This window comes from Myotis yumanensis, unplaced genomic scaffold (assembly GCF_028538775.1).
Source record: "Myotis yumanensis isolate MYYU_CA2020_CCGP unplaced genomic scaffold, mMyoYum1.0.hap1 SCAF_3, whole genome shotgun sequence".
In the NCBI taxonomy this organism is placed as follows: domain Eukaryota; kingdom Metazoa; phylum Chordata; class Mammalia; order Chiroptera; family Vespertilionidae; genus Myotis; species Myotis yumanensis.
The window spans coordinates 106,084,198-106,108,500 of NW_027223754.1; the positions used below are offsets into that span (position 1 = coordinate 106,084,198).

The 24,303-nt window shown below is 43.3% G+C and overlaps 1 protein-coding gene and 1 pseudogene across 7 annotated transcripts in view; one reads left to right on the top strand and one right to left on the bottom strand.

Annotated features, from left to right (window-relative positions):
• Nucleotides 1–24,303, bottom strand: part of BCL2L13 (BCL2 like 13) — a 182,988-nt gene that overhangs the window by 61,052 nt on the left and 97,633 nt on the right. For 3 of the 7 annotated variants that reach the window (XM_070409272.1, XM_070409273.1, XM_070409275.1), the window contains one exon: nt 9,535–9,678. The exons of 1 other annotated variant lie outside the window; for it this stretch is intronic. In XM_070409272.1, the coding sequence (XP_070265373.1) occupies nt 9,535–9,678 (144 nt within the window). Of the gene's footprint in view, nt 1–4,833; nt 6,706–9,534; nt 9,679–24,303 lie in introns of those variants that run through there. 3 more of the 7 variants (XM_070409276.1, XM_070409277.1, XM_070409280.1) reach the window with 3 other exon arrangements.
• LOC139005159 (small ribosomal subunit protein eS19 pseudogene) lies at nt 11,871–12,332 on the top strand (annotated as a pseudogene).

Consider the following 24,303-nt stretch of genomic DNA (forward strand, 5'->3'; position numbering starts at 1 on the left):
GAAGAGGAAGAAGAAGAAAAAGGTAAAGATAAAAATTATGAACAACAAATACACATGTATCAACAAGTGTATCTAAAAATCAAGTGAATAAAAAATCTGATGAACAGAATAAACTGGTGAATATAATAGAATCAGGGGCATAGAAAGGGAGTGGACTGACTATTCTCGGCGGGGGGGAAAGAGGTGTGGGGGGTGCGGGAAGAGACTGGACAAAAATCGTACACCTATGGATGAGGACAGTGGGGGGGTAGGGATAAGGGCAGAGGGTGGGGTGGGAACCGGGTGCAGGGGAGCTTTGGGGGGGAAAAAGAGGAACAACTGTAATAATCTGAACAATAAAGATTTAATTTTAAAAAATTAAAAATAAATAAAAATAAAATTATGAACCAAAAAAAAAAAAAAAAAAAAAAAAAGGCTAAGGCCAAGTCAGCATTATAAGAAATGCTAAAGGGACTGCTGTAATGAAAAGAAGAAAGAGAGAAATCTAGGCATACAGAATTAAAATGGCAATAAAGAAGTACCTATCAATAATTACATTCAATAGATTAAATGCTCCAATCAAAGGACATAGAGTAGCTGAATGGATACAAAAACATGACCCAACTATATGATATCTACAAGAGACCCACCTCAGAACAAAAGACTCACACAGGATGAAAGTGAAGGGATGGAAAAACAAATGGAAAAAAAAGCTGGAGTAACAATACTCTTATCTGACAAAATATACTTCAAAATGAACTCCATCACAAGAGACAACAAAGGTCACTACATAATACTAAAGGGACCAAACCAACAAGAGGATATAACCTGGTAAACATATATACACCCAATATAGAAGCACCTCAATATATATATAAAAAAAAAAAATTTAAGGGCTTTAAAGGAGAGTTTAACAACACCACAGTCATAGTAGGGGACTTAAACAGCCCCACTGACTTCACTGGATTGATCTTACAGACAAAAAATTAACAAGAAAACAGTGCCTCTTAAGAACACTGGATCAGATGGATTTAATTGATATTTATAGAACATTTCACCCGAACACTGCAGAATATACATTCTTCTCAAGTACACAAGAGTCATTCACAAAGATAGACTACATGTTAGACAAAAAACAAGTTAAAGAAGATTGCAGCTCTAACCGGTTTGGCTCAGTGGATAGAGCATCGGCCTGCCGACTGAAAGGTCCCAGGTTCAATTCCGGTCAAGGGCATGTACCTTGGTTGCATGCACGTCCCCAGTAGGAGGTGTGCAGGAGGCAGCTGATCGATGTTTCTCTCTCATCGATGTTTCTAACTCTCTATCCCTCTCCCTTCCTTTCTGTAAAAAATCAATAAAATATATTAAAAAAATAATTTAAAAAAAAAAGAAGATTGCAATCAGGATAGGAAGATGGAGGCATAGGTAAACACCTGTACTCACCGCCTCCCACAACCACATCAAAATTACAACCCAAATACAGAACAACCATCATCCAGAACTGCTGTAAAGCTGGCTCAATGGATGTCCTACAACTAGAGAAGTAAAGAAGAAAGAGCACTAAGACTGGTAGGAGGTGTGGAGGTGCAAATTGGCTGGTCTGGCACCCACATGTGCTGCTTTTATTTTTTTTATTATTTTTTAAAGTATTACATACCCTGCCCTGGCCACTCCCACCCCCCATTGTCCATACCCATTGGTTATGCTAATATGCATGCATACAGGTCCTTTGGTAGATCTGTTATACCCCTCCCCCACTCCTCCCCTGCCTTCCCTCTGAGGTTTGACGGTCTGTTTGGTGTTTCTCTGTCTCTGGATCTATTTTTGTTTATCAGTTTATGTTGTTCATTATATTCCATACATGAGTGAGATCATATAATATTTTTCTTTCTCTGACTGGCTTATTTCGCTTAGCATAATGCTCTTCAGGTTCATCCTTGCTGTTGCAAATGGTAAAAGTTCCTTCTTTTTTACAGCAGCATAGTATTCCATTGTGTAGATATACCAGTTTTTTAATCTACTCATCTGCTGATGGGCACTTAAGTTGTGTCGCTTTTTTTATTTGGAGGGAGATCACTTCTGCGGAGGCCACCCAGAGGAGCAAGGGGTCCCAGCCCCACCCAGACTCCCAGCCCAGGGTCCCAGAGTTGAGAAAAGAAGTCCCTATGGACAGTAAGAACTGCGGGCTGTAAAAACTAGTGTGGACTAGGGCTCGGTGACACAGAGGCTGCTGGAGACCCAGCTGTTCCTCTTAAAAGACCGGCACCATGAACTGAACTTATAAGGTTCCACTTCCTCCCGCTCCCTCTGAGCTCCAGCACAAGGATGAGGTGTAAGGGAACACAGACACATACGAGGAGAAACTGGATTGTCTGGCATCTGGAAAGAACTCCGGCCACTTTCTTCCAGACAAAGGTGCTCGCAGGGATCATTGTTCCTGTGCTAGGACCTCCTTGGTCAAAGGGCTGACTGGCAGCCATTTCTGTTTGCTCCCCCATCGTGATTCCCTAACACCTGGCCTTATCCAATTTACAACCACACCCAAACTGGGTGCACAGGCTTTTGCATATGAATGGCCTGTCCCTGCTCAGACTAAAATCTCTCAAAACAAGTTACAGCTGGGTCAGGGAACCCCAAACCTTTTAATAAAAGGCCCAAGACCTAGAACCAGGACCAGCCTGGCCTGCTTCATAGTTGGGCCTCATCTGGGCACTTCCAAACCCGATGCAAAGAGGAGGAATCTGCAGATCTCTCTGTAGGTCCTGCTAGGTGGCCTGTCAGTGGCTGACTTTGCACCTCCCTGACACCCAAGAGCCAGTATACCCAGTGGTCAGTGTCAGACCATACCAGATTACAACTCTACACATCCACAAGTGACACACTCAAGGGGCAGACTCAGTGAGCACCAAAGCCCCACTAAAGCAAGTCCTGCTCCATAGGGGTGTCTCCTTCACAGCAGCTCTCCCACTGTAGTTGCAGCTGGTCCTTACAGCCAATTGGCCTGGAAGTCAATTCCTCCCAGTGACGCGAACAGGAATCAAGTCTCAACTACAACAAAACTGTGCTCACAGCCCACAAAGGGGTGAACCTAGGGCTCCCAGCTAAGGTGACTGGGGAGGCAGAGCAACTGGACCTTATAGGATACCTACTACATAAGGCCACTCTACCAGCTCAAGGAGACATAGTAGCTCCACCCAACACATAGATACAAACACAGGGAAGCAACCAAAATGCAGAGACAAAGAAACATGTTACAAATGAAAGAAATGGAAGAAAGCAAACTCCTGCATGAGGGGTCCTCAAACTTTTTAAACAGGGGGCCAGTTCACTGTCCCTCAGACCGTTGGAGGGCTGGACTATAGTTTAAAAAAAAAACTATGAACAAATTCCTATGCACACTGCACATATCTTATTTTGAAGTAAAAAAACAAAACGGGAACAAATACAATATTTGTATTTGCATGTGGCCCGCGGGCCGTAGTTTGAGAACCCCTGCTACTGCATATAGGGTTCAAATCAACGGTTATAAAGTTACTCAAAAATATTCCAGAAACCTCCAATGGACTTAGTAAGACTTTCAAGTATCTTAGTGAGAATGCCAAAAAAAAAAAAAGGAAAAGGACCATTTGGATATTAGGCATACACTGACTGAAATAAAGAATAATAGACAGGGATTCAACAGCAGAGAAGAGGATTCCGAGAATAAATTCAATGATTTGAAATATGAGTAAGCAAAAAACGCCCAACTAGAAGAGAAAAAAGAAATAAGAATACAAAAATATGAAGCTAGTGTAAGAAGCCTCTGGGACAACTTCAAGCATACCAATATTCGCATTATGGGGGTACCAGAAGGAACAGAGAGAGCAAGATATTGAAAACCTATTTGAAGAAATAATGACAGAAAACTTCCCCTACCTGGTTGCCACATGAAGGAGGGCCAACAACACAATAAATACATTATACAAAAATATGAATTTGGAAGGCATTGGGGGGCCAGGTGGAACCTCTTCTGTGAATAGGAACACTGAGTCCTGACCTAGTCCACTTTTATTTGCTTTGAATACACATTTGCTCTTTAGCCATGCATACAGGCAGATCAAAGGTAAAGTTTGGTAAACAATGTAAAGATTATCAGGTCATCGAAATCACAGCTTCTGCTGAAATTCAGCCCTGCAGAATGTCAAATTCCATTGGCTTACTAATGTTTTTTTGATGCTAACTGCTGTTTGCTTTAGCCTCTGGCACCTCATGAAAGAAATGGACCAGTGGTTCTCAACCTGTGGGTCCCGAGCCCTTTGGGGGTCAAACGACCCTTTCACAGGGGTTGCCTAAGACCATCTGAAAACACATATTTTCGATGGTCTTAGGAACCGAGACACCGCTCCTCTATCCGTCTCCAGGGGGGTCTGCCCACATGCAGATACGCCCACATACGAGTACCCGGCATGATACTTTTACACCACAACATAATCGCGCCAACCCCATCACATACACCCCGTACAAATACAGGCACCATAATGTACTTATGCGGACCAGTCACACACATGTAGAGAGCAGCTACTGTGTAGAAAGCAGCTGCTGTGTTGAAAGCAGCTACTCTGTTAAAAGCAGCTACTGTGTTGAAAGCAGCAGTATTGGAGGTAAATCGATAATTCATGAATTATAATTACTGGGTAAATGTAAAATCATGTACTGTAAAATCATCAACTACTGCAAAAAAAAAAATCTATACCATGGGGACTTAATCTGGATGCTCATCGGTCTTTTTATATTCAGCTGTGGTTGATGTGAATACTGCCCCCTTGTGATAGTAACAGGTATGTAAAAACAACAACACAGAGAATGGTAAATCATAGGAAACTTTAATGAACTGTATTGACTGAACTATGCCATGTATCATCTTTTGTATTATTAAAGCTATTGTTATATATTATTTTCATTAGCAAACCATCCCATAACAATGGACCGTGTAGAGAAGAACGTTAAGAAAAGAAAATATAGTGAGGATTTTTTACAGTGTGGTTTTACCTCAATAATTATAGCAGGAATTGAGAAACCACAATGTGTTATTTGTTGTGAAGTTCTATCAGCTGAATCTATGAAGCCGAACAAACTAAAATGCCATTTTGATAGCAAGCATCCAAGCTTTGCCGGCAAGGATACCAACTATTTTAGAAGCAAAGCTGATGGACTCAAGAAAGCCAGACTTGACACTGGTGGCAAGTACCACGAACAAAATGTAGCAGCTGTTGAAGCTTCATATTTGGTGGCACTCAGAATTGCCAGAGCTATGAAACCTCACACCATTGCTGAGGATTTACTGTTGCCAGCAGCCAAAGACATTGTTCGAGTTATGATTGGAGACAAATTTGTTATGAAATTGAGTGCAATTTCCTTATCTAACGACACTGTCCGCAGAAGAATAGACAACATGTCTGCTGATATTCTTGATCAGGTAATCCAGGAAATTAAATCTGCTCCACTTCCAATATTTACAATCCAGCTTGATGAATCTACAGACGGTGCAAACCGTTCACAGTTTCTGGTTTACGTGAGGTATATTAATGATGGTGACTTTAAAGATGAGTTTCTTTTTTGCAAACCTCTTGAAATGACAACTACTGCACGTGAGGTATTTGACACAGTTGGTTCATTTCTGAAAGAGCATAAGATCTCTTGGGAAAAGGTTTGTGGTGTTTGCACAGATGGTGCTTCAGCTATGCTAGGATGTTGATCTGGATTTCAACGTTTGGTACTGAATGAGTCACCAAAAGTCATCAGAACTCACTGTATGATTCATCGGCAAATATTAGCAACGAAGACGCTGCCACAAGAGTTACAAGAAGTAATGAAAAGCATCATAAGTTGTGTCAATTTTGTAAAGGTGAGCACTTTAAACAGTCGACTGTTTTCACAACTGCGCAATGAGTTGGATGCGCCGAACAATGCTCTGCTATTTCACACTGAAGTGAGATGGTTGTCGAGAGGAAAAATTTTAAAACGTGTTTTTGAGCTTCGTGATGAACTCAAAACGTTTTTTAATCAGAAAGCAAGACCACAGTTTGAAGCACTTTTCGGCGATAAAAGTGAACTGCAGAAAATAGCTTACTTAGTTGACATCTTTGCCATCTTGAATGACTTAAATTTATCACTGCAAGGACCAAATGCAACATGCCTCGATTTGTCCGAAAAGATCCGTTCATTCCAAATGAAACTTTAGCTTTGGCAAAAAAATTGGATGAAAATATAATTTACATGTTGCCTACCTTATCTGCTTTCTTTGAGGAACATGACATTGAACCAGACAAAAGGATTACAATGATAATTTCTGTGAAAGAACACTTGCACATGCTTGCAGACGAAATTTCATCGTAGTTTCCAAATCTACCTGACACCCCATTTGCACTTGCCAGAAGCCCATTCATAGTCCAAGTTGAAGATGTTCCTGAGACAGCACACGAGGAGTTCATTGAACTTATTAACAACGATGCAGCGAGAACTGATTTCTCTACAATGCCAGTTACAAAATTCTGGATCAAGTGTTTGCAGTCATATCCTGTTCTGTCTGAGACTGTGTTGTGCCCTCTTCTTCCAATTCCAACAACATATCTTTGTGAAACAGGGTTTTCCAGCTTGTTGGTTATCAAGTCTAAATACAGAAGTAGACTTGTTGTGGAAGATGATCTTCGCTGTGCTCTTGCAAAGACTGCCCCGAGAATTTCTGATCTGGTGAGAAAGAAGCAATCTCAACCTTCACACTGACGTTGGCTTTTTACGCATACTGTCGCAAAATGTAGCAATGTAGTTTACTGTTGTTATATTAAGACTGTTACCCATGCTACACCATGCTTCACGACAAAATTTCACTTATTTGTAATTAGAAATAAACATTTCACAATATATAATTACATACTGTTTCTGTGATTAATCACTATGTTTTAATTATGTCCAATTTGTAACAATGAAAATACATCCTGCATATCAGATATTTACATTATGATTCATAACAGTAGCAAAATTACAGTTATGAAGTAGCAACGAAAATAATTTTATGGTTGGGGGTCACCACAACATGAGGAACTGTATTAAAGGGTTGCAGCATTAGGAAGCTTGAGAACCACTGAAATAGACTTACAAGTCCAGGAAACACAGAGAATCCCAAACAAAAGAAATCCAAAGAGGACCACACCAAGACACATCAAAATTACAATGCCAAGGGCTAAAGACAAAGAAAGAATATTAAAAGCAGCAAGAGAAAAGCAGTTAGTTACCTACAAGGGAATGCCCATAGGACTGTCAGCTGATTTCTCAACAGAAATTATGCAGGCCAGAAGGGAGTGGCAAAAAATATTCAAAGTGATGAATAGCAAGGACCTAAAGCAAGGTTACTCTACCCAGCAAAGCTATCATTTAGAATTGAAGGTCAGATAAAGAGCTTCACAGACAAGAAAAAGCTAAAGGAGTTATCACCACCCAACTAGTATTATATGAAATGTTGAAGGTTATTCCTTAAGAAGAGGAAGAAGAGGAAAAAGAAAAAGGTAAAGAATATGAACAACTAGATGGCAACAAATACATACCTATCAATAACTGAATCTAAAAATAAACGAATATGGAATTAACAAACAACATAAACTGATGTACAAAAATAGATTCAGAGACAGAGAAGCATGGAACAGATGTCAAACCTCAGAGGGGAGGCAGGGAAAGGGAGGGGGAGAAGAGATCAACCAAAGGACTTATATGCATGCATATAAGCATAACCAATGGATAGAGACAGTAGGGGGGTAAGGGCATGTGCTGGGGAGTGGAGTGGACGGGGAGAGACCAATGGGTGGAAAAGGAGACATATGTAATACTTTAAACAATAAAGAATTTAAATTTTTAAAAAAAGAAGAAGATTGCAATCATATCAAGCATCTTCTTAGATCACAATGGAATGAAATTATAATCAACTACAGTAAAAACATCCCAAAACATTCTAACCCAAGGAGGCTAAATAGCATATTATTAAACAATGAATGGGTTACCAATGAGATCAAGAAAGAAATAAAAAACTTTCTGGAAACAAATGAAAATGAAGATATAACAACCCAAATTTATGGGACACAGTTATAGCACTTCTTTGAGGAAGTTCATAGGCCTGGTATTGGCACAAAAACAGGCATATCGATAAATGGAACAGAACAGAGACCCTAGAAATTGAACCAAGCAATTACGCTCTATTAAAATTTGAGAAAGTAGGCAAGAAAATACAATGGAGTCAAGACAGTCTCTTCAATAAATGGCATTTGGAAAATTGGACAGATACAAGTGGAAAACTAAAACAAGACCACCAACTTACAGCATACACAAGAATAAATTCAAAATGGATACAAGATTTACATGTAAGTTGTGAAACCATAAATATCCTAGAAGAAATCACAGGCAGCAAAATCTCAGACATCTCTTGTAACAATATGTTTACAGATACATATCCTAGGGAAAGGGAAACTAAGGAGAAAATAAACAAATGAGACTACATCAAAATAAAAAGCTTCTGCACAGCAAAAGAAACCATCAACAAAATGAAAAGGGAGCCCACTGTATGGGAGAACATATTTGGCAATGTCACAACTGATAAAGGGTTAATATCCAAAATATATAAAGAACTCATACAATTTAACAAAAGAAAGATAATCCAATTAAAAAATGGGCAAAGGACCTAAATAGACACTTCTCCAAAGTGGACACACAGAAGGCCAAAAAACATATGACAAAATGCTCAAAGTCACTGATCATCAGAGAGATGCAAATTAAAATGACAACAAGGTATCACCTCACAACTGTCAGAAAGGCTATCATCAACAAATCAACAAATGACAAGTGCTGGCAACAAAGTGGAGAAAAGGGAACCCTAGTACACTGCTGGTGGGAATGCAGAATTGTGCAGCCATTATGGAAAACAGTATGGAATTTCCTCAAAAATTAAATATGGAACTACCATTTGACCCAGTGATCCCACTTCTGGAAATATATCCTAAAAAACCTGAAACACCAATCAGAAGGAATATATGTACTCCTCTGTTCATAGCAGCACAATTTACAATAGCTAAGATCTGGAAACAGCCCAAGTGCCCATCAGTAGATGAGTGTATAAAAAAGCCGTGGTACCTTTATACCATGGAATACTATGCATCAGTAAAAAAGAAGGATCTCTTACCCTTTGAGACAGCATGGAGGGACCTGAAGAATATTGTGCTTAGTGAAATAAGCCAGTCAGAGAAAGGTAAGTATCACATAACTCACTCATATGTGGAGTCTAATCAACAAAATAAACTGATGAACTGAGTGGATCCAGAGACATGGAAGCATGGAACAGATTGTAGAATCTCAGAAGGAAGGTAGGGGAGGGTGGGTAGGTGGGAAGTAATCAACCAAAGAACTTATATGCATATATGCATAACTCATGTACACAGACAATAGGGTGGTGAACCTCAGGGGTGAATGAGGGAAAAACGGGACATATGTAATACTTTCAATAATGATTAAAAAAAAAAAAAGTAGAGCTCATACCCAGCCACCTTGCTGGATGATGTACTCTGCTGCATAGTCTTCCAGATATGTCACACCAAACTGCAGCAATGTACTCAAAGGTTCTTGACCACGCCTTGTCAACTCCAAAAGCATTTGTTGTAGCAAAACCAGCGGCACCAAAATCTTCAATGTAAAGATGAGAGAATAAAAACACAAAGTTAAATACTTATAATTTATTTTATTAGTTCAAGTACTAGAAAATCATACTCAGGTGCGTCATTATGAAATTTCATTCTTATTACAATAAGGGAAATAAATCATTGACCCCTACTAGAATTTTTGTGAATAATGCATATAGATTTTATACCTTATAGCAGGGATTTTCAACAGTGTGCACAGTGGTATAAAGCAGAATTTTTAAAACATGAAATATCTGACTATTTAGTCAGAGGCACTCACCTCTTTTCCCTTAGATTGTCAAATAAAAAAATGACAATAGCCAACACAACAATATTCGTCTGGTATGAATGAATCAAAATTATACCTTTTTTTTTTGTCAGATCAGCAAAAAAATGTATTGTTGGTGTGCCACAGAATTTTAGTAATTAATTTATGTGGGCATGAGATTAAAAAGGTTGAAAATTACAGACTTGGGGTTTTAGAAGTAATTATATGAAAATAAGTGGGCCTGTGGGGGGGGAGGGGCAACATATGGACAGAAAAATCATTGAAGCATTATTTATAAATAGCAAAAGCCTTGGGACTGGTTAAATATATTAGATTGTTTACTGCCCAATCACCAAGATTTACTTTCAGAGAAATAAGCAAAATACAGGAGATTGTGTAAAATAATACCTTCATTTCTAAATGAATCAGAGAGCTTGGGAAACAGAGCAGGACAGATGGAAGACAGATTTAGTGATCTTAAAGATAGAAATCTAGAAATTACTCAGGTGAAAGGAGAGAACTGATAGGTTTAAGAAAATGAAATAACTCGCTGAGAACTCCTGACTCCATTAGAGAGAGCAATATAACAATAATGCGTATGAGAAGGAGAATGAAAAAGAGAGCCAAATCAACCAAATAATCGATGAGAACTTCCCAAACTGGAAAAAGCTGGAACCTCAAATCTGAGAAACTAACAGAATACCTAATTATCTCAATCCAAAACAAGCCTTCTCCAAGGCACAGGATATTAAAGATGTCAAAAATTAATGATAAAGAAAGAATCCTCAAGGCAGCCAGGATAAAGAAGATAGTAACCTATAAAGAAAAACCCATTTGCCCAGCCAGTGTGGCTCAGCGGTTGAGCATCAGTTCAGGAACCAAGAGGTCCCTGGTTCGAATCCTGGTCAGGGCACATAGACAGATTGTGGGCTTGATCCCAGTGGGGGGGGGGGGGTGCATAAGGCAGCCGATTGATGATGCCCTCGGTCATTTATGTTTCTCTCTCTTTTTCCCTCTCCCTCTCCCTCTCCCTCTCTCTAAAAAACAAAAACATATTTTAAACAAAGAAAACCCCATTAGATTATCATCAGATTTTTCAGCAGAAACCCTACAAGCAATGAGAGAGGGGAATCAAATATTCAAATTACTGAAAGAGATAAATCATCAGCCAAGGATAATATATCCAGAAAATTAAACCTTTAGATGTTAAGGAGAAATAAAGGCTTTTCCAGACATACAGAAGCTGAGGAAATTTATCCACACAAGACCTGCATTACAAGAAATGTTGAAAGGAGCTCTTCTACCTAAAACAAAAAGAAAAAAGAACCCAAAACTGTAAGATAAACAAATGGACAGAAGCAGGAATTTGCAACTCTGCTTCAGAAGAGGATACAAAATTCTTAATTATAACATACAGGTTAAGGGAGGAAAGTATTTTAAAAGAACTGGTGGGCCTGCTGGTGTGGCTCAATGGTTTGTGGAAGGTCAACCCATTAACAGGAGGTCATGGTTTGATTCCTGGTTACAGCATATGCCCAGGTTGTAGTTTTGATCCCCAGTAGGGGGCGTGCAGGAGTCAGCCAATCAATGATTCTCATCATTGATGTTTCTATCCCCCCCCTCCCTTCCTCTCCTGAAATCAATAAAAACATATTTTAAAAAAATGTTTTAATTGGTGGGGTAGGTAAATGTACTTGCCTCCTTCCATAACCACATAAAATAAACAACTAGATTATAATAAACAACCATCCCTGATAAGCATCTGAAAAATAGATAAAAAGAACTCCTATAACTAAGGATATAAAGAAGAACCCACATCAATACAGGTGGGAGGGGAGAACACACGAAATGGACTGGTTCCATACTCATGTGTGGCAGTCAAGAATTGGGAAGACTGTTACCCTGGCTGGCAGCACGGAGGCTGCACGATGCCCAGAGTTACTGTAAAAGACGTGAACCAGCAGGAGTTCGTTAAGAGCTCTGGCAGCCTTCCTCAAAAAGTCCGGGAAGCTGAAAGTCCCTGAATGGGTGGACACTGTCAAGCTGGCCAAGCATAACGAGCTTGCTCCCTACAACGACAATTGGTTCTATACACGAGCTGCTTCCATAGCACAGCACCTGTACCTTCGGGAAGGAGCTGGGTTGGCTCCATGACCAAGATCTATGGAGGATGACAGAGAAATGGTGTCATGCCCAGCTACTTTAGCAGAGGCTCTAAGTGTGTGGCCCGCAGGGTCCTCCAAGTCTTGGAGGGGCTGAAAATGATGAAAAGGGATCAGGACGGGGGCCGAAAATTGACACCTCAGAGACAGAGATCTGGACAGAATTGCAGGGCAGGTGGCAGCTGCCAACAAGAAGTATTAGAACAAATGCTGGGTTAATAAATTGCCTCATTTGTAAAAAAAAATAAATAAAAAATAAAATTGGGAAGGATATCTTGGCATCCTCGCATATCTGGCTGTAAAAACCAACACAGACTGTGGCCGAAGAAGGAGGACTGCTGGAGATTCAGGCATTACTCTAAAAGATTCTACACACACACACACTTGTTCACAAATACTTGCACTAAGCTCCAGAGAAAGGACAGGAGCTCAAATCTCCAAGGACATATGGGGATGAACTAAATTGTCTGACTTCTGGGTGAGGCCTGGAAGGAGAGAAGTGCTGGCAAGGGCCATTGTTTCATTGTTGAGCCCTCCTCCCACCCAGTGGGCAGCCAGGCACCATTGTTCCTTTGTTGAACCTTCTTCCCCCTATACAGCCGGTGCAATCCAGTGCCAAATCTGACACTCCATGAAACTGTCTAACACCACTCCTCCATCCTGCTGACTCCTTGAGACCCCCACTCCACCCAACTCACACACAGGCCTGAATCTCTTTCAATAGCTGTTCTTCACAAAGAGCCAGCCTCAACCCATGCTACATGTGGACTTTCCAAAAATCTCTCAAAAGTCCACAATCCTCAAAAAAATAGAGGATGGCCTCAGCATGCCCTGTACCTCTTGCTAAGTGGTCCCAAGCCCAACACTAGTGGCAGCTGGCCTAGGTTTTCAGTATAGCCTCTCCCAGGGGCCTCCAAGGCCAGCACAGGCAGCTATCAACTGCAGCTCACTTTGTAGCTCCTATCAGGTGGCCCGGAGCTAGGCACAGGCAGTAGCTCAGATGGTCCTCCACCAGAGCCCCACCCAGGAGGCCCCAGAGCCAATACACCCACTGGCTGGATTCAGATCACACCAGAGCACCACCCAATTAGCTCCACAAATGGCACACCCAAAGGGTGGAATCAACAGGCATCAGAGCCCTGCTAAAGCTAATCTCCCTCTGTAAGGTCAGCACCTGGATAAGAGCCCATCCTCTGTAGTCATGGACAGTCCTCAAAGGAGTCTCTAATACTGGGCCCCACAGGATACCTACTATGTAATAATAAGACTGAAAGATGTAGCAGATCTACCTTATATAAAGAAACAAACACAGGAAGGCAAGTAAAAAGAGGAAACAAAGAAACATGGTTCTCTCTCTCTGCCTCTCCCCCTCCCTTCCACTCTCTCTAAAAATGAATGGGAAAATATCCTTGGGTGAAGATTAACAACAACAACAAAAACAAAAACAATCTCATAGACATAGAGAACAAACTAAGGTTGCCAGATAGGAGTGGGGTTAGGAAGCTGGGTAAAAAGGGGGAAGGGATTAAGTACAAACTGACAGTTACAAATTTTCATAAAGATGGAAAGTACAGAATAGAGAATATAGTCAATAGTATTATAATACCTATGTATGATTCAGGTAGCTACTACTAGAGTTATCAGGGGGATCACTTCATAAGTTACATAAATGTCTAACCCTCTGTGCTCTCTACCTGTAACTATAAAATATTAAATGTCAACTGCAATTGAAAAATTTAAAAAATATATTTCAAAAGACAATAACTTCTGAAATTTGGAAATGAACATAAAAAAGGTATAATTTGTGACAACAAAAACAAATGGGAGTGAAAAAGGTAATGAACTTACACAGGTGAATAAAGATAAGACACAATTAGAAGAAACAAGACTATTGTATGCATGAATCTCCTTTTACATAAATCTAATGGTCACCACAAAATAAAAATCCAGAATTGAGGCATGTAGCACAAAGAATAAGGAAATGGAGAAAAAATCATAGGAACAACCAAACTAAAATAGTAGGGGGAAAAAGGAAAAATAAACAGTGGAAACACAGAGCAACCTGAAAACTAAAGGTAAAATAGATGTAAATGCTAAATATAAATGGACTGAATTAACCAATCAAAAGGCAAAGATTAGCAGGATGGGTTACAAAATATCAGCCAGCTATATGTTGCCTTCAGGAAACTCACCTCAGCTATAAAAACAAACAGACTCAAAGCAAAGGAGTGGAAGACAATACTCTAAACAAATGGAATCCAGAGAAAAGTTGGTATAGCCATACTTATATCAGAAAAAACAGATTTCAAGAGACAAAAATGTACATAAAGGGGCCAATTCATCAAGAATACATAGCACTTAATAAATGCCCCCAACTTGTGAGCACCAAAATATATAAAGCCATTACTAATAGACCTAAAGGGAGAAACTAAAACAACAACAATTATATTAGGGACCTGAATACCCCACTGACAGCAATCCTGTATAATAAAGATGTAATATGCAAATGGCCATTATGCCATGAAACATAACAACCGACCTCGTAACGACTGGATCACGGATCAGCAGGAGGGTGGGGCAGCGAGCTACAAGCGGGTGGCAGAGAGTTACAGGCAGGAGGGCGGCAAGAGTGACTGGCTACAAGCGGGCGGCAGAGAGGTACAGGAGGGGGCAGGGCAGCAAGCTATGAGAGGGGGCGGTGGGGGGGGGCGGACAGGGGGAGCCACAGGAGGGCGGGGCAGCAGGCGGAGAGCTACTGAAGGGCAGCAGCGAGCTACTGGCGAGCTACTGGTGCACAGATTCATGCGCAGGGCTACTAGTGAATAAATCATTGACATAGAAAATCAGTAAGAAAATATTGGACTTAATGACACATTAGACCAGTGGTTCTCAACCTTCCTAATGCCTGGACCCTTTAATACAGTTCCTCATGTTGTAGTGACCCCCAATTTCATTGTTACAAATTGAACATAATTAAAGCATAGTGATTAATCACAAAAACAGTATGTAATTATATATGTGTTTTCTTAATCTGAACAATAAAGATTTAATTAAAAAAATATATGTGTTTTCCGATGGTCTTAGGCGACCCCTGTGAAAGGGTCATTCGACCCCCAAAGGGGTTACGACCCACAGGTTGAGAACCGCTGCATTAGATCAAATAGACATAGTTGATATTTATAGAGCTTTCCATCCCAAGATGACAGAATATATATTCTCTCAAGTGCACTTGGAACCAAAACTAGTCTCAAAACATTTAAGACTGAAATAATACCAAGCATATTCTTCAACCACAACAATAATAAATTGCAAGTTAACTACAAGAAAAAAACCTGTAAAAACCACAAATATGTGGAGATTAAACAATATGCTATTGAACAACTATTGGGACAATTAAATACTACTCAGCCAAACAAAAGGATGAAATGCTGCTGTTTGCAACAACATGTGTGAAAGAGTATCATGTTAGCGAAATAATTCAGATGGAAAAGAACAAGAATCATATAATTTCACTCATATCCTAATATATAAAAACCCAGGGTCCGTAACATCCAAAATGACTGAAGACTCAACCAACCAGAAGTCAGTGCTGGGTTGCAGTAACCTAGCACTGACTGCTGCCGCTGCAGGCACCCCGACCCAGCACTGACTGTGGAGGGGGCTGCGGATCAGGCCTGAAGAGAGGCCTGGAGAGAGAAGCAGGGTCTGATGTGTAGCCTCCATGGCAGCTGTTGATCAGCACTTGCCTCTCTCTTTCGCTCTGGGCCGGGCCAGCAGCCACGCCTCTCTTTCTCTCAGGCCTCCCCTGGGACTGCTGATAAGCACCGCCTCTCTGATCAGGCCCAGAGATAGGCCCAGAGATGCTGACTGCCATAGAAACTGACCAATCAGAACCAAATCTAGGTGAAGTGTAAGCAGCTAATGGCTGCCTAGGAGGCAGAGCTTTTGACACCAACTGGTATAGAAACCGACCAATCAGAACCAAATATGGGTGAAGTGTGAGGAGCCAATGGCTGCCTAGGAGGCGGAGCTTTTGACGCTGACTGGCGTAGAAACTGACCAATCAGAACCTAATCTGGGTGAACTGCAAAGGCAGAACCTAAGGTGGGGGCTGAGGAGGGCTTTTAAGGGAAACAGCTGTTTGGTGTAAGGTGTAAGAAAGCGGTTAACTTTTTAATGACAGGTTTGGCAGTATAGTGCATATGGCTGGCTATCAGTCCAGATAGATGGATTATGTGTTTTTGTCTGCCAAGAGCATCTCCTACTGATGAAAAAGGCTCCCCCCTGCCCCCGCCATTTAAGAAATTCTATCCTATATAATCAATCTATTCTATTATAAGGGTAATATGCTATTTAGATCAGGTCGACCAGCCATCTTCTGGACATCTGACTTCCTTCTGGACAAAGCCATGATGGTGGGGGCTGAGGCAGAGGCTGTTAGGGGTGATCAGGCCGGCAGGGGAGGGCAATTGGGGGCAACCAGGCTGACAGGGGAGAGCAGTTGAGGGGCAAGATCAGGCTGGCAGGGGAGAGCCGTTGGGAGCGAGATCAGGCCGGCAGGGGAGGGCAGGTGGGGCTGAGATCAGGCCGGCAGGGGTGGGCAGTGGGGGGTGAGATCAGGCCGGCAGGGGAGGGAAGTTGTGGGCAACCAGGCCAGCAGGGGAGGGCAGTTAAGGGGCGAGATCAGGCCGGCAGGGGAGGGCAGTTGGGGGCGAGATCAGGCTGGCAAGGGAGGGCAGTTAGGGGCAATCAGGCAGGCAGGCAGAGAGGTTAGGGGCAGTCAGGCAGGCAGGCAGGTGAGCGGTTAGGAGCCAGTGGTCCCAGAATGCGAGAGGTATGTCCGACCGCCATTTTAGACCCGATCCCACCAAGGGGTCCCTGATTGGAGAGGGTGTAGGCTGGGCTGAGGGAACCTCCCCCCCCCCCCCCCCCGTGCATGAATTTCATGCACCAGGCCACTAGTGTGGGATATAAAGCAGAAACCTATACACAAACAAACAAAACGAATTCATAGACAGTATGGTGGTTACCAAAGAAAAAGGGGGATATAGGGAAAATAAAGAGGATAAGGAGCATCAACTATATAATGGGGCCCTAGCTGGGTAGCTCAGTTGTTTAGGGGGTCGTCCCATATATCAAGGTTGGGGGTTCGATCCCTGGTCAGGACACATACACTAATCAACCAATGAATGCACAAATAAGTGGAACAAATCAATGTCTCTATCTCTCTCCCTTCCCCTATCTCTAAAACAACTCAATTAAAAAATAAAAGAAACAACCAATGAATCCACGAATAAGTGAAACAACAAACTGATGTTTCTCTCTCTTTCCCTTCCTCTCTCTAAAAATCCTATATAATAAAGAGCTAATATGCAAATTGACCATCACACCTTTGCACAAAGATGGCCGCCTCCATGTGGTCACAAGATGGCTGGCAGGGGAGGGCAGTTAGGGGCCACCAGGCCAGCAGGGGAGGGCAGTTGGGGGTGACCAGGCAAGCAGGGGAGAGCAGTTGGGGGCGACCAGGCCTTCAGGGGAGGGCAGTTGGGGGCAATTGGGCCAGCAGGAGAGGGCAGATGGGGGTGACTGGGCCTGCAAGGGAGGGCAGGTGGGGGAAAACAGGCCTGCAGTGGAGGGCAGTTAGGGGCGACCAGACTCTTGGCAGGGGAGGACAGTTGGAGGGGATCAGGCCAGCAGAGGAGGGCAGTTAGGGGCAAATGGGCCAGCAGGGCAGGGAAGTTAGGGGCAACCAGTCCGGCAGGAGGGGGGGGGGCAGTTGGGGGTGACCAGGCAGGCAGGGGAGGGCAGTTAGGGGCGATAGGGTCAGCAGGGGAGGGCAGTTGGGGGTGATCGGGACTGCAGGGAGCAGTTAGTCGTCGATCTGGCTGGCAGGGGAGTGGTTAGGGATTGATCAGGCTGGCAGGCAGAAGCAGTTAGGAGCAATGAGGCAGGCAGGCATGCAAGGGGTTGGGAACCAGCAGTCCCAGATTGTAAGAAGGATGTCCAACTGACAACCCCTGTGGGATCGGGCCTAAACCGCCAGTGGAACATCCCCTGAGGGGTCCCAGATTGGACAGAGTACAGGCTGGGCTGAGGGACACCTCCCCGCCCCCCCAGTGCATGAATTTTATGCACCGGGCCTCTAGTCCAGTGATGGCCAACCTATGACATGCGTGTCAAAGGTGACATGCGAACTCATTTTTGGGGTTGATTTTTCTTTGTTAAATGGCATTTAAATATATAAAATAAATATCAAAAATATAAATCTTTGTTTTACTATAATTGCAAATATCAAAAAATTTCTATATGTGACACGGCACCAGAGTTAAGTTAGGGTTTTTCAAAATGCTGATACGCCAAGCTCAAAAGGTTCGCCATCACTGCTCCAGTCAATAAATAAAATTCTAAAAAACAATATTTATACTAGGGGCCCGGTGCACAAAATTCGTGCACTGGGGGGAAGGGGTTTCCCTCAGCCCAGCCTGCCCTCTCTCACAGACTGGGAGCCCTCAGGGGATGTCCTACTGACTGTTTAGGCCCGCTCCCCGTGGGGAGCAGGTCTAAGCCAGTCTGGCCTCCTTCTGGGGGAGGTGACTGATCAGGGGAAGGCGCCAGCCCCATCATCCCGCTGCTGCAGCCACTGCCAGCCACCGCAGCCGCCAAGGTGTTTTCATCAACACAGACTCCAGTACCTTCACCATGAAAAAATGACAACTTTCTCTAGGCATTTTCAAGATGTGTCTTTCATAGGATATAACATTTCTTTCTTTCTTTCTTTTTTTATCCTCACCTGAGGATATGTTTCCATTGATTTTTTAGTGAGTGTGGAAGAGAGAGGGAGAGGCAGAGAGAAATATCAATGGGAGGGACACTTTGATTGGATGCCTCCTGCATGAGCCCTGACCTGGGCCCCAGCCAGGGAGAAGCCTGCAACCTAGGTACATGCCCTTGATCATAATCGAATCCAGACCCTGCGGTCGGCAGCCCAAGGCTCTATCTACTGAGCCAAACTGGTTAGGGCAGGATATGACATTTCTTAGCCCCTCCAGCAGCAGACCTTGGTTTTTTCCTCCAGAAGTGAGGTGGAAAAACCCTAGATCACCTTCTTGGATTCTTATAACCCAAGTTACCAAGAACACTGCAAGTGGCGGCATACAGGGAGCTTAGCCAATGAGCGGCCAGAAAAGGTGTTTATGCTCGAACTGCTTTGGCTCAGTGGATAGAACGTCAGCCTGCAGACTGAAGGGTCCCAGGTTTGATTCCTGTTAAGGGCATGTACCTTGGTTGGGGGCACATCCCCAATGGGGAGTGTGCAGGAGGCAGCTGATCCATGTTTCTCTCTCATCGATGTTTCCGACTATCTATCCCTCTCCCATCTTCTTTGTAAAAAATCAATAAAATATATTTTTAAAAAAAGAAAAGGTGTTTGCTCTGCAGCTCATGAGCAGAGGACCCCCCGCTTTGTGTCCACTGGGCTAAGGGTGTGTCCCCGCTACCGGGGGGGGGCCCCACACCCCCAAGGCCGGCAGCCAGCCCTGTGTTGTGGGCACTGGGCTTGTGGGAGTGTGAAGACTCTGGGCCACGTGCAGCGGCCGCCTCCGCCGGGGGCACGGCCCCCAGGCCAGCAGCCAGCCCTGCGTTGTGGGCACCCAGCTTGTGGGAGTGTGAAGACTCTGGGCCACACGCAGCGGCCGCCTCCGCCGGGGGCATGGCCCCCAGGCCGGCAGCCCCACATTGTGGGCATTGGGCTGGGGGGCGTGGACCCAGGCCGCCATTTGGCCCCGGTGGACGCACAAGCAGCCACATGGTGGGAACATCTGCTTGGCACCTGTGCCCATAGGCCCGGAGTGGCTGGGGGCTTCTGGGACACCGGCCACTCAGAGGATGTTCCCGGGACCCAGGTCACTTTGGTGCCTGTGTATGCAAATTAACCTGCCATCTTTGTCAGGTTAATTTGCATACTCACTCCTGATTGGCTGGTGAGCGTAGCGGAGAGACGGTCAATTTACATGCTTCTCTTTTATTATATAGAATATATATATGATAATGACAGGAGACTAGACTTTGAGTAGTGAGCACACAATGGAATATAATAATGATGTATTATAAAATTATATACCTGAAGCTTATATAATGTTACTAACAACTGTTACCCCAATAAATTTAATTTTTAACGGAGTCAATGTATATGAAATATCAAGAATAATCAAATTTGCAGAGACAATCAGCATATTAGTGGTTGCTTACGGCTGAGGGTAACAGGGGAATTGGAGAGTGATATCAAAAAAATATGGAGTTCCTTTCTGAGATAATGAAATTTTTCAAAAATTGTGATGATGGTTGCATAATTCTGTGAATATTCTAAACACCACTGGATTATGTGCTTTAAATGGTAAATTGGCCTGGCCAGTGTGGGTCAGTGGTTGAGCGTCAACCTATGAACCAGGAGGTCACAGTTCAATTCCTGGTCAGGACACATGCCTGTGTTGCAGGCTCGATCCCCAATTGGGAGTGTGCAGGAGGCAGCCAATCAATGATTCTCTCTTATCATTGATGTTTCCATCTCTCTCCCTCTCCCTTCCTCTGTAAAATCAATAAAAACATAAAAAATATATATTTATATAAATTATATTGCCCTGGCCGGTGTTGCTCAGTGGTTACAGCACTGGCTCACACACCAGAGGGTTGTGGGTTCAATTCCCAGTCAAGGGTATGTACCTGGGTTGCAGTTTCTATCCCTGGCCCTGGTCAGGACACATGTGGGAGGCAACCAACCGATGTGTCACTCTCACATCGATGTTTCTCTCTCTCTTTCTCTCTCCCCCCTCCGTCTTTCCCTTCCACTCTCTCTAAAATAATCAATAGAAAATACATCCTCGGGGTGAGGATTAACACCCCCCAAAAAAAGGTAAACTGCAAGGCATTCTATCTCAATAAAGCTGTTAGAAAATAAAGAAAAAGGAAAGGTGTAAGAGACATATTAACCAAATGTTTAGATACTTTTCAAACAAATCACCTTTTAAAAATACCTTTACAAATTTGAATAGTGAATGGATAATGTGATATTAGAATTACTATTAATATTTGATATGTAACAATGGTATTATCAGCTGGTTAAAAAAAGGGATACATTTTTCTTGGAAATACATCTACACTAATAAAAGAGAAACATGGTAATTGGCGTACGACTGCTACCCTTTTCATTGGCTAATCAGTGAGTATATGCAAATTAACTGTCAGCCAAGATGGCCGCCGGCAGCCAGGCAGCTGAGAACTGGATGCTTGGTTGCCCCAGCGATAGAGGAAACCAAGGTTCCCGCCTGCAGCTGCGGGGCTCTGAGCTCCTGAAGCAACAGCTCCAAAAGATACAATGTTTCAATTATAGAAGCTAAAAGATGGTGGTTAATCTGCATACTCAGGCTCCAAGCCGTAGAGCGAAGCCTAACAGCCCTGGAGCCGCAGAGCAGATTGGCCTCACTGCCCGGGGATCAGCAGAGCCGGGAGGCCTCTGGGCCCCGGGATGAGCGGAGCCGCGAGGCCTCCCTGCCCCGGGATCAGTGGAGCCACGAGGCCTCCCGGCCCCAGGATCAGCGGAGCCGAGAGGCCTCAGGGCCCCAGGATCAGTGGAGCCGAAAGGCCTCTGGGCCCAGGGATCAGCGAAGCTGAGAGGCCTCCCGGCCCGGGTTTCAGTGGAGTCAAGAGGCCTCCCGGGCCTGGGATCAGTGGTGCCTGATGGAAGCCCTGTGTGTTTATGCACCCTGGGGGTGCAGAGGTCCTGTCCTAGGCAGAGGCCTATGGCGAAATTTTCGACTCTGAGAAGCAGCCTACGGGCTGGAAGGCGGCTCCTCTGACCTCAGTGCTGGAGAAGACCATTAAGCAGAAAACTAAAGAAACCGATTTTACATCATTTCCCAGGTGGAGAACAGTTGGCATGTAAGCCCCTGACCAGTGCCCAGCCTCTCCTCTGTCAGTCTATCTCACTCTTAGGTACCATGTTCTTTGTTCTCTCTTAACTGCAACTCATTTTTTAAACTAGATTGCTTTTAAAAGAAGACTAAATAAAGTTTCCCTTAAGTTATTTAGGTGCTGCTGGGGCTGCTGGGGCTGCTGGGGGCCTGATAGAAGACACAAACACGCAACCGGGGGCCTGTACCCAGCAGCCCCAAGGCCCGCCACCTTGGTGCTGGGGCTGCTGGGGGTATCAGAGACACAAACCCGCAGGCCCGGCACCCAGCAGACCCAAGGCCTTCCTGGCAGCACTAAGGAGCAGCAAGCCAAGCGGTAGGAAGCAGCAAGCAGGTGGGCAGTAACAAGGGAGGGGTCCCGGACTGCAATAGGGCACATGCTGGGGTCAGGGACCCCCCACCCATCCCCAGTGCACGAATTTCGTGCACCGGGTCTCTAGTACTAATATATTTATGAATAAAATAATATGTATAGGGTCTACTTCAAAATAATCTAGGGGAAAGTAGGAAGAATGTGTTTGTATGTGTGGGGGAGGATGGATAAGTAAAACAAGACCAGCCATCTATCTATCTATATAAAAGCCCAGCGACCATAATGGCGGAACAACCAGAACGACCGGTCGCTATGATGCACACTGACCACCAGGTGGAAGATGCTCAACGCAGGAGCTGCCCCCTGGTGGTCAGTGTGCTCCCACAGTGGGAGTGCTGCTCAGCCAGAAGCGGGACTCATGGCTGGCGAGCGCAGTGGCGGTGGCAGGAGCAAGCAGTCGGATATCCTCCAAGGGGTCCCAGATTGTGAGAGGGCACAGGCCAGGATGAGAGACACCCCCACCCCCCGCCCCCGTGCACAAATTTCATGCATCGGGCCTCTAGTATATTAATAATTGTTGAAGCTGAGTAATGGATACATGGGATTATAAAAATCTCTCTACTTCTGTATATGCTTAAGATTTTAATAAAAAATTTAAAAGATTAGTGATTTAATATTCCACTAAAATTAATCAAGGCAAATAATTCATTTATCTTTGCTATTATTTTTCCAAAGTCTATTTATTATACTATGAACATCATACAGGAACACTCTAGTTGCCTTTTTCTTTTCTTTTTTTCTTTTAAAAAAATGTTTTTTATTGATTTCAGAGAGAAGTGAGAGGGAGAGATAGAAATATCAATGATGAGAGAATCATTGTCTGCCTCCTGCACGCACCACACTAGGGATCAAGCCTGCAACCCAGGCATGTGCCCTGACCAGAAATCAATCAAACAATGACCTCCTGGTTCATAGGCTGATGCTCAACCACTGAGCTATGCCAGCCAGAGTGCCTTTTTCTTTTTGATGGTCATTTTCTTCATTTTTTCTATAAACAGATAAGTATATAGGGAAAAAAAACACAATATTAACCAGGGAAAAAGAAAATTACCTACAATTCTGAGATAACTACTATGTATTATCCAATATTTTGGCACACATTTCATTACATTTCTAGGCATATATATACGACATTAATAGTCAACATTAACACGTGTACTTAAAAAAAATCATACTATTAATACAGGTTTGTGACCAGCTTTTTTCCTCCCCTTCTTCTGATATATTTAAAGAGTGTGACCAAGATGCTTTTACAATTCTTATACCACTGATATTGTTTGCCCCATAACCTGACATGCTTTGTGGACAATTTTTTTTTCTCTCTGATGGGTGTTTCTTCTCTCTGATGAGACTCATTTACCTGCCAGACAGCCGAATTCATATATAACAATGTTATATCAGAATTTTGCAAATATTCATGCAAAATGTAAAATATTAGCTAACTGCTTCAAATTAGCCAATATGATTTTGATTGGGAAGGGGACTCCTGTTGCCTAGCATAAGCCAGATTCTTTTCAGCCCTGGAGGACTTAGATTCCTCTAGGTGGTTCTCAACCTTCCTAATGCCGCGACCCTTTAATACAGTTCCTCATGTTGTGGTGACCCCCAACCATAAAATTATTTTCGTTGCTACTTCATAACTGTAGTTTTGCTACTGTTATGAATCATAATGTAAATATCTGATATGCAGGATGTATTTTCATTGTTACAAATTGAACATAATTAAAGCATAGTGATTAATCACAAAAACAATATGTAATTATATATGTGTTTTCCAATGGTCTTAGGTGACCCCTGTGAAAGGGTCGTTTGACCCCCAAAGGAGTCGCAACCCACAGGTTGAGAACCGCTGGTCTAGGAG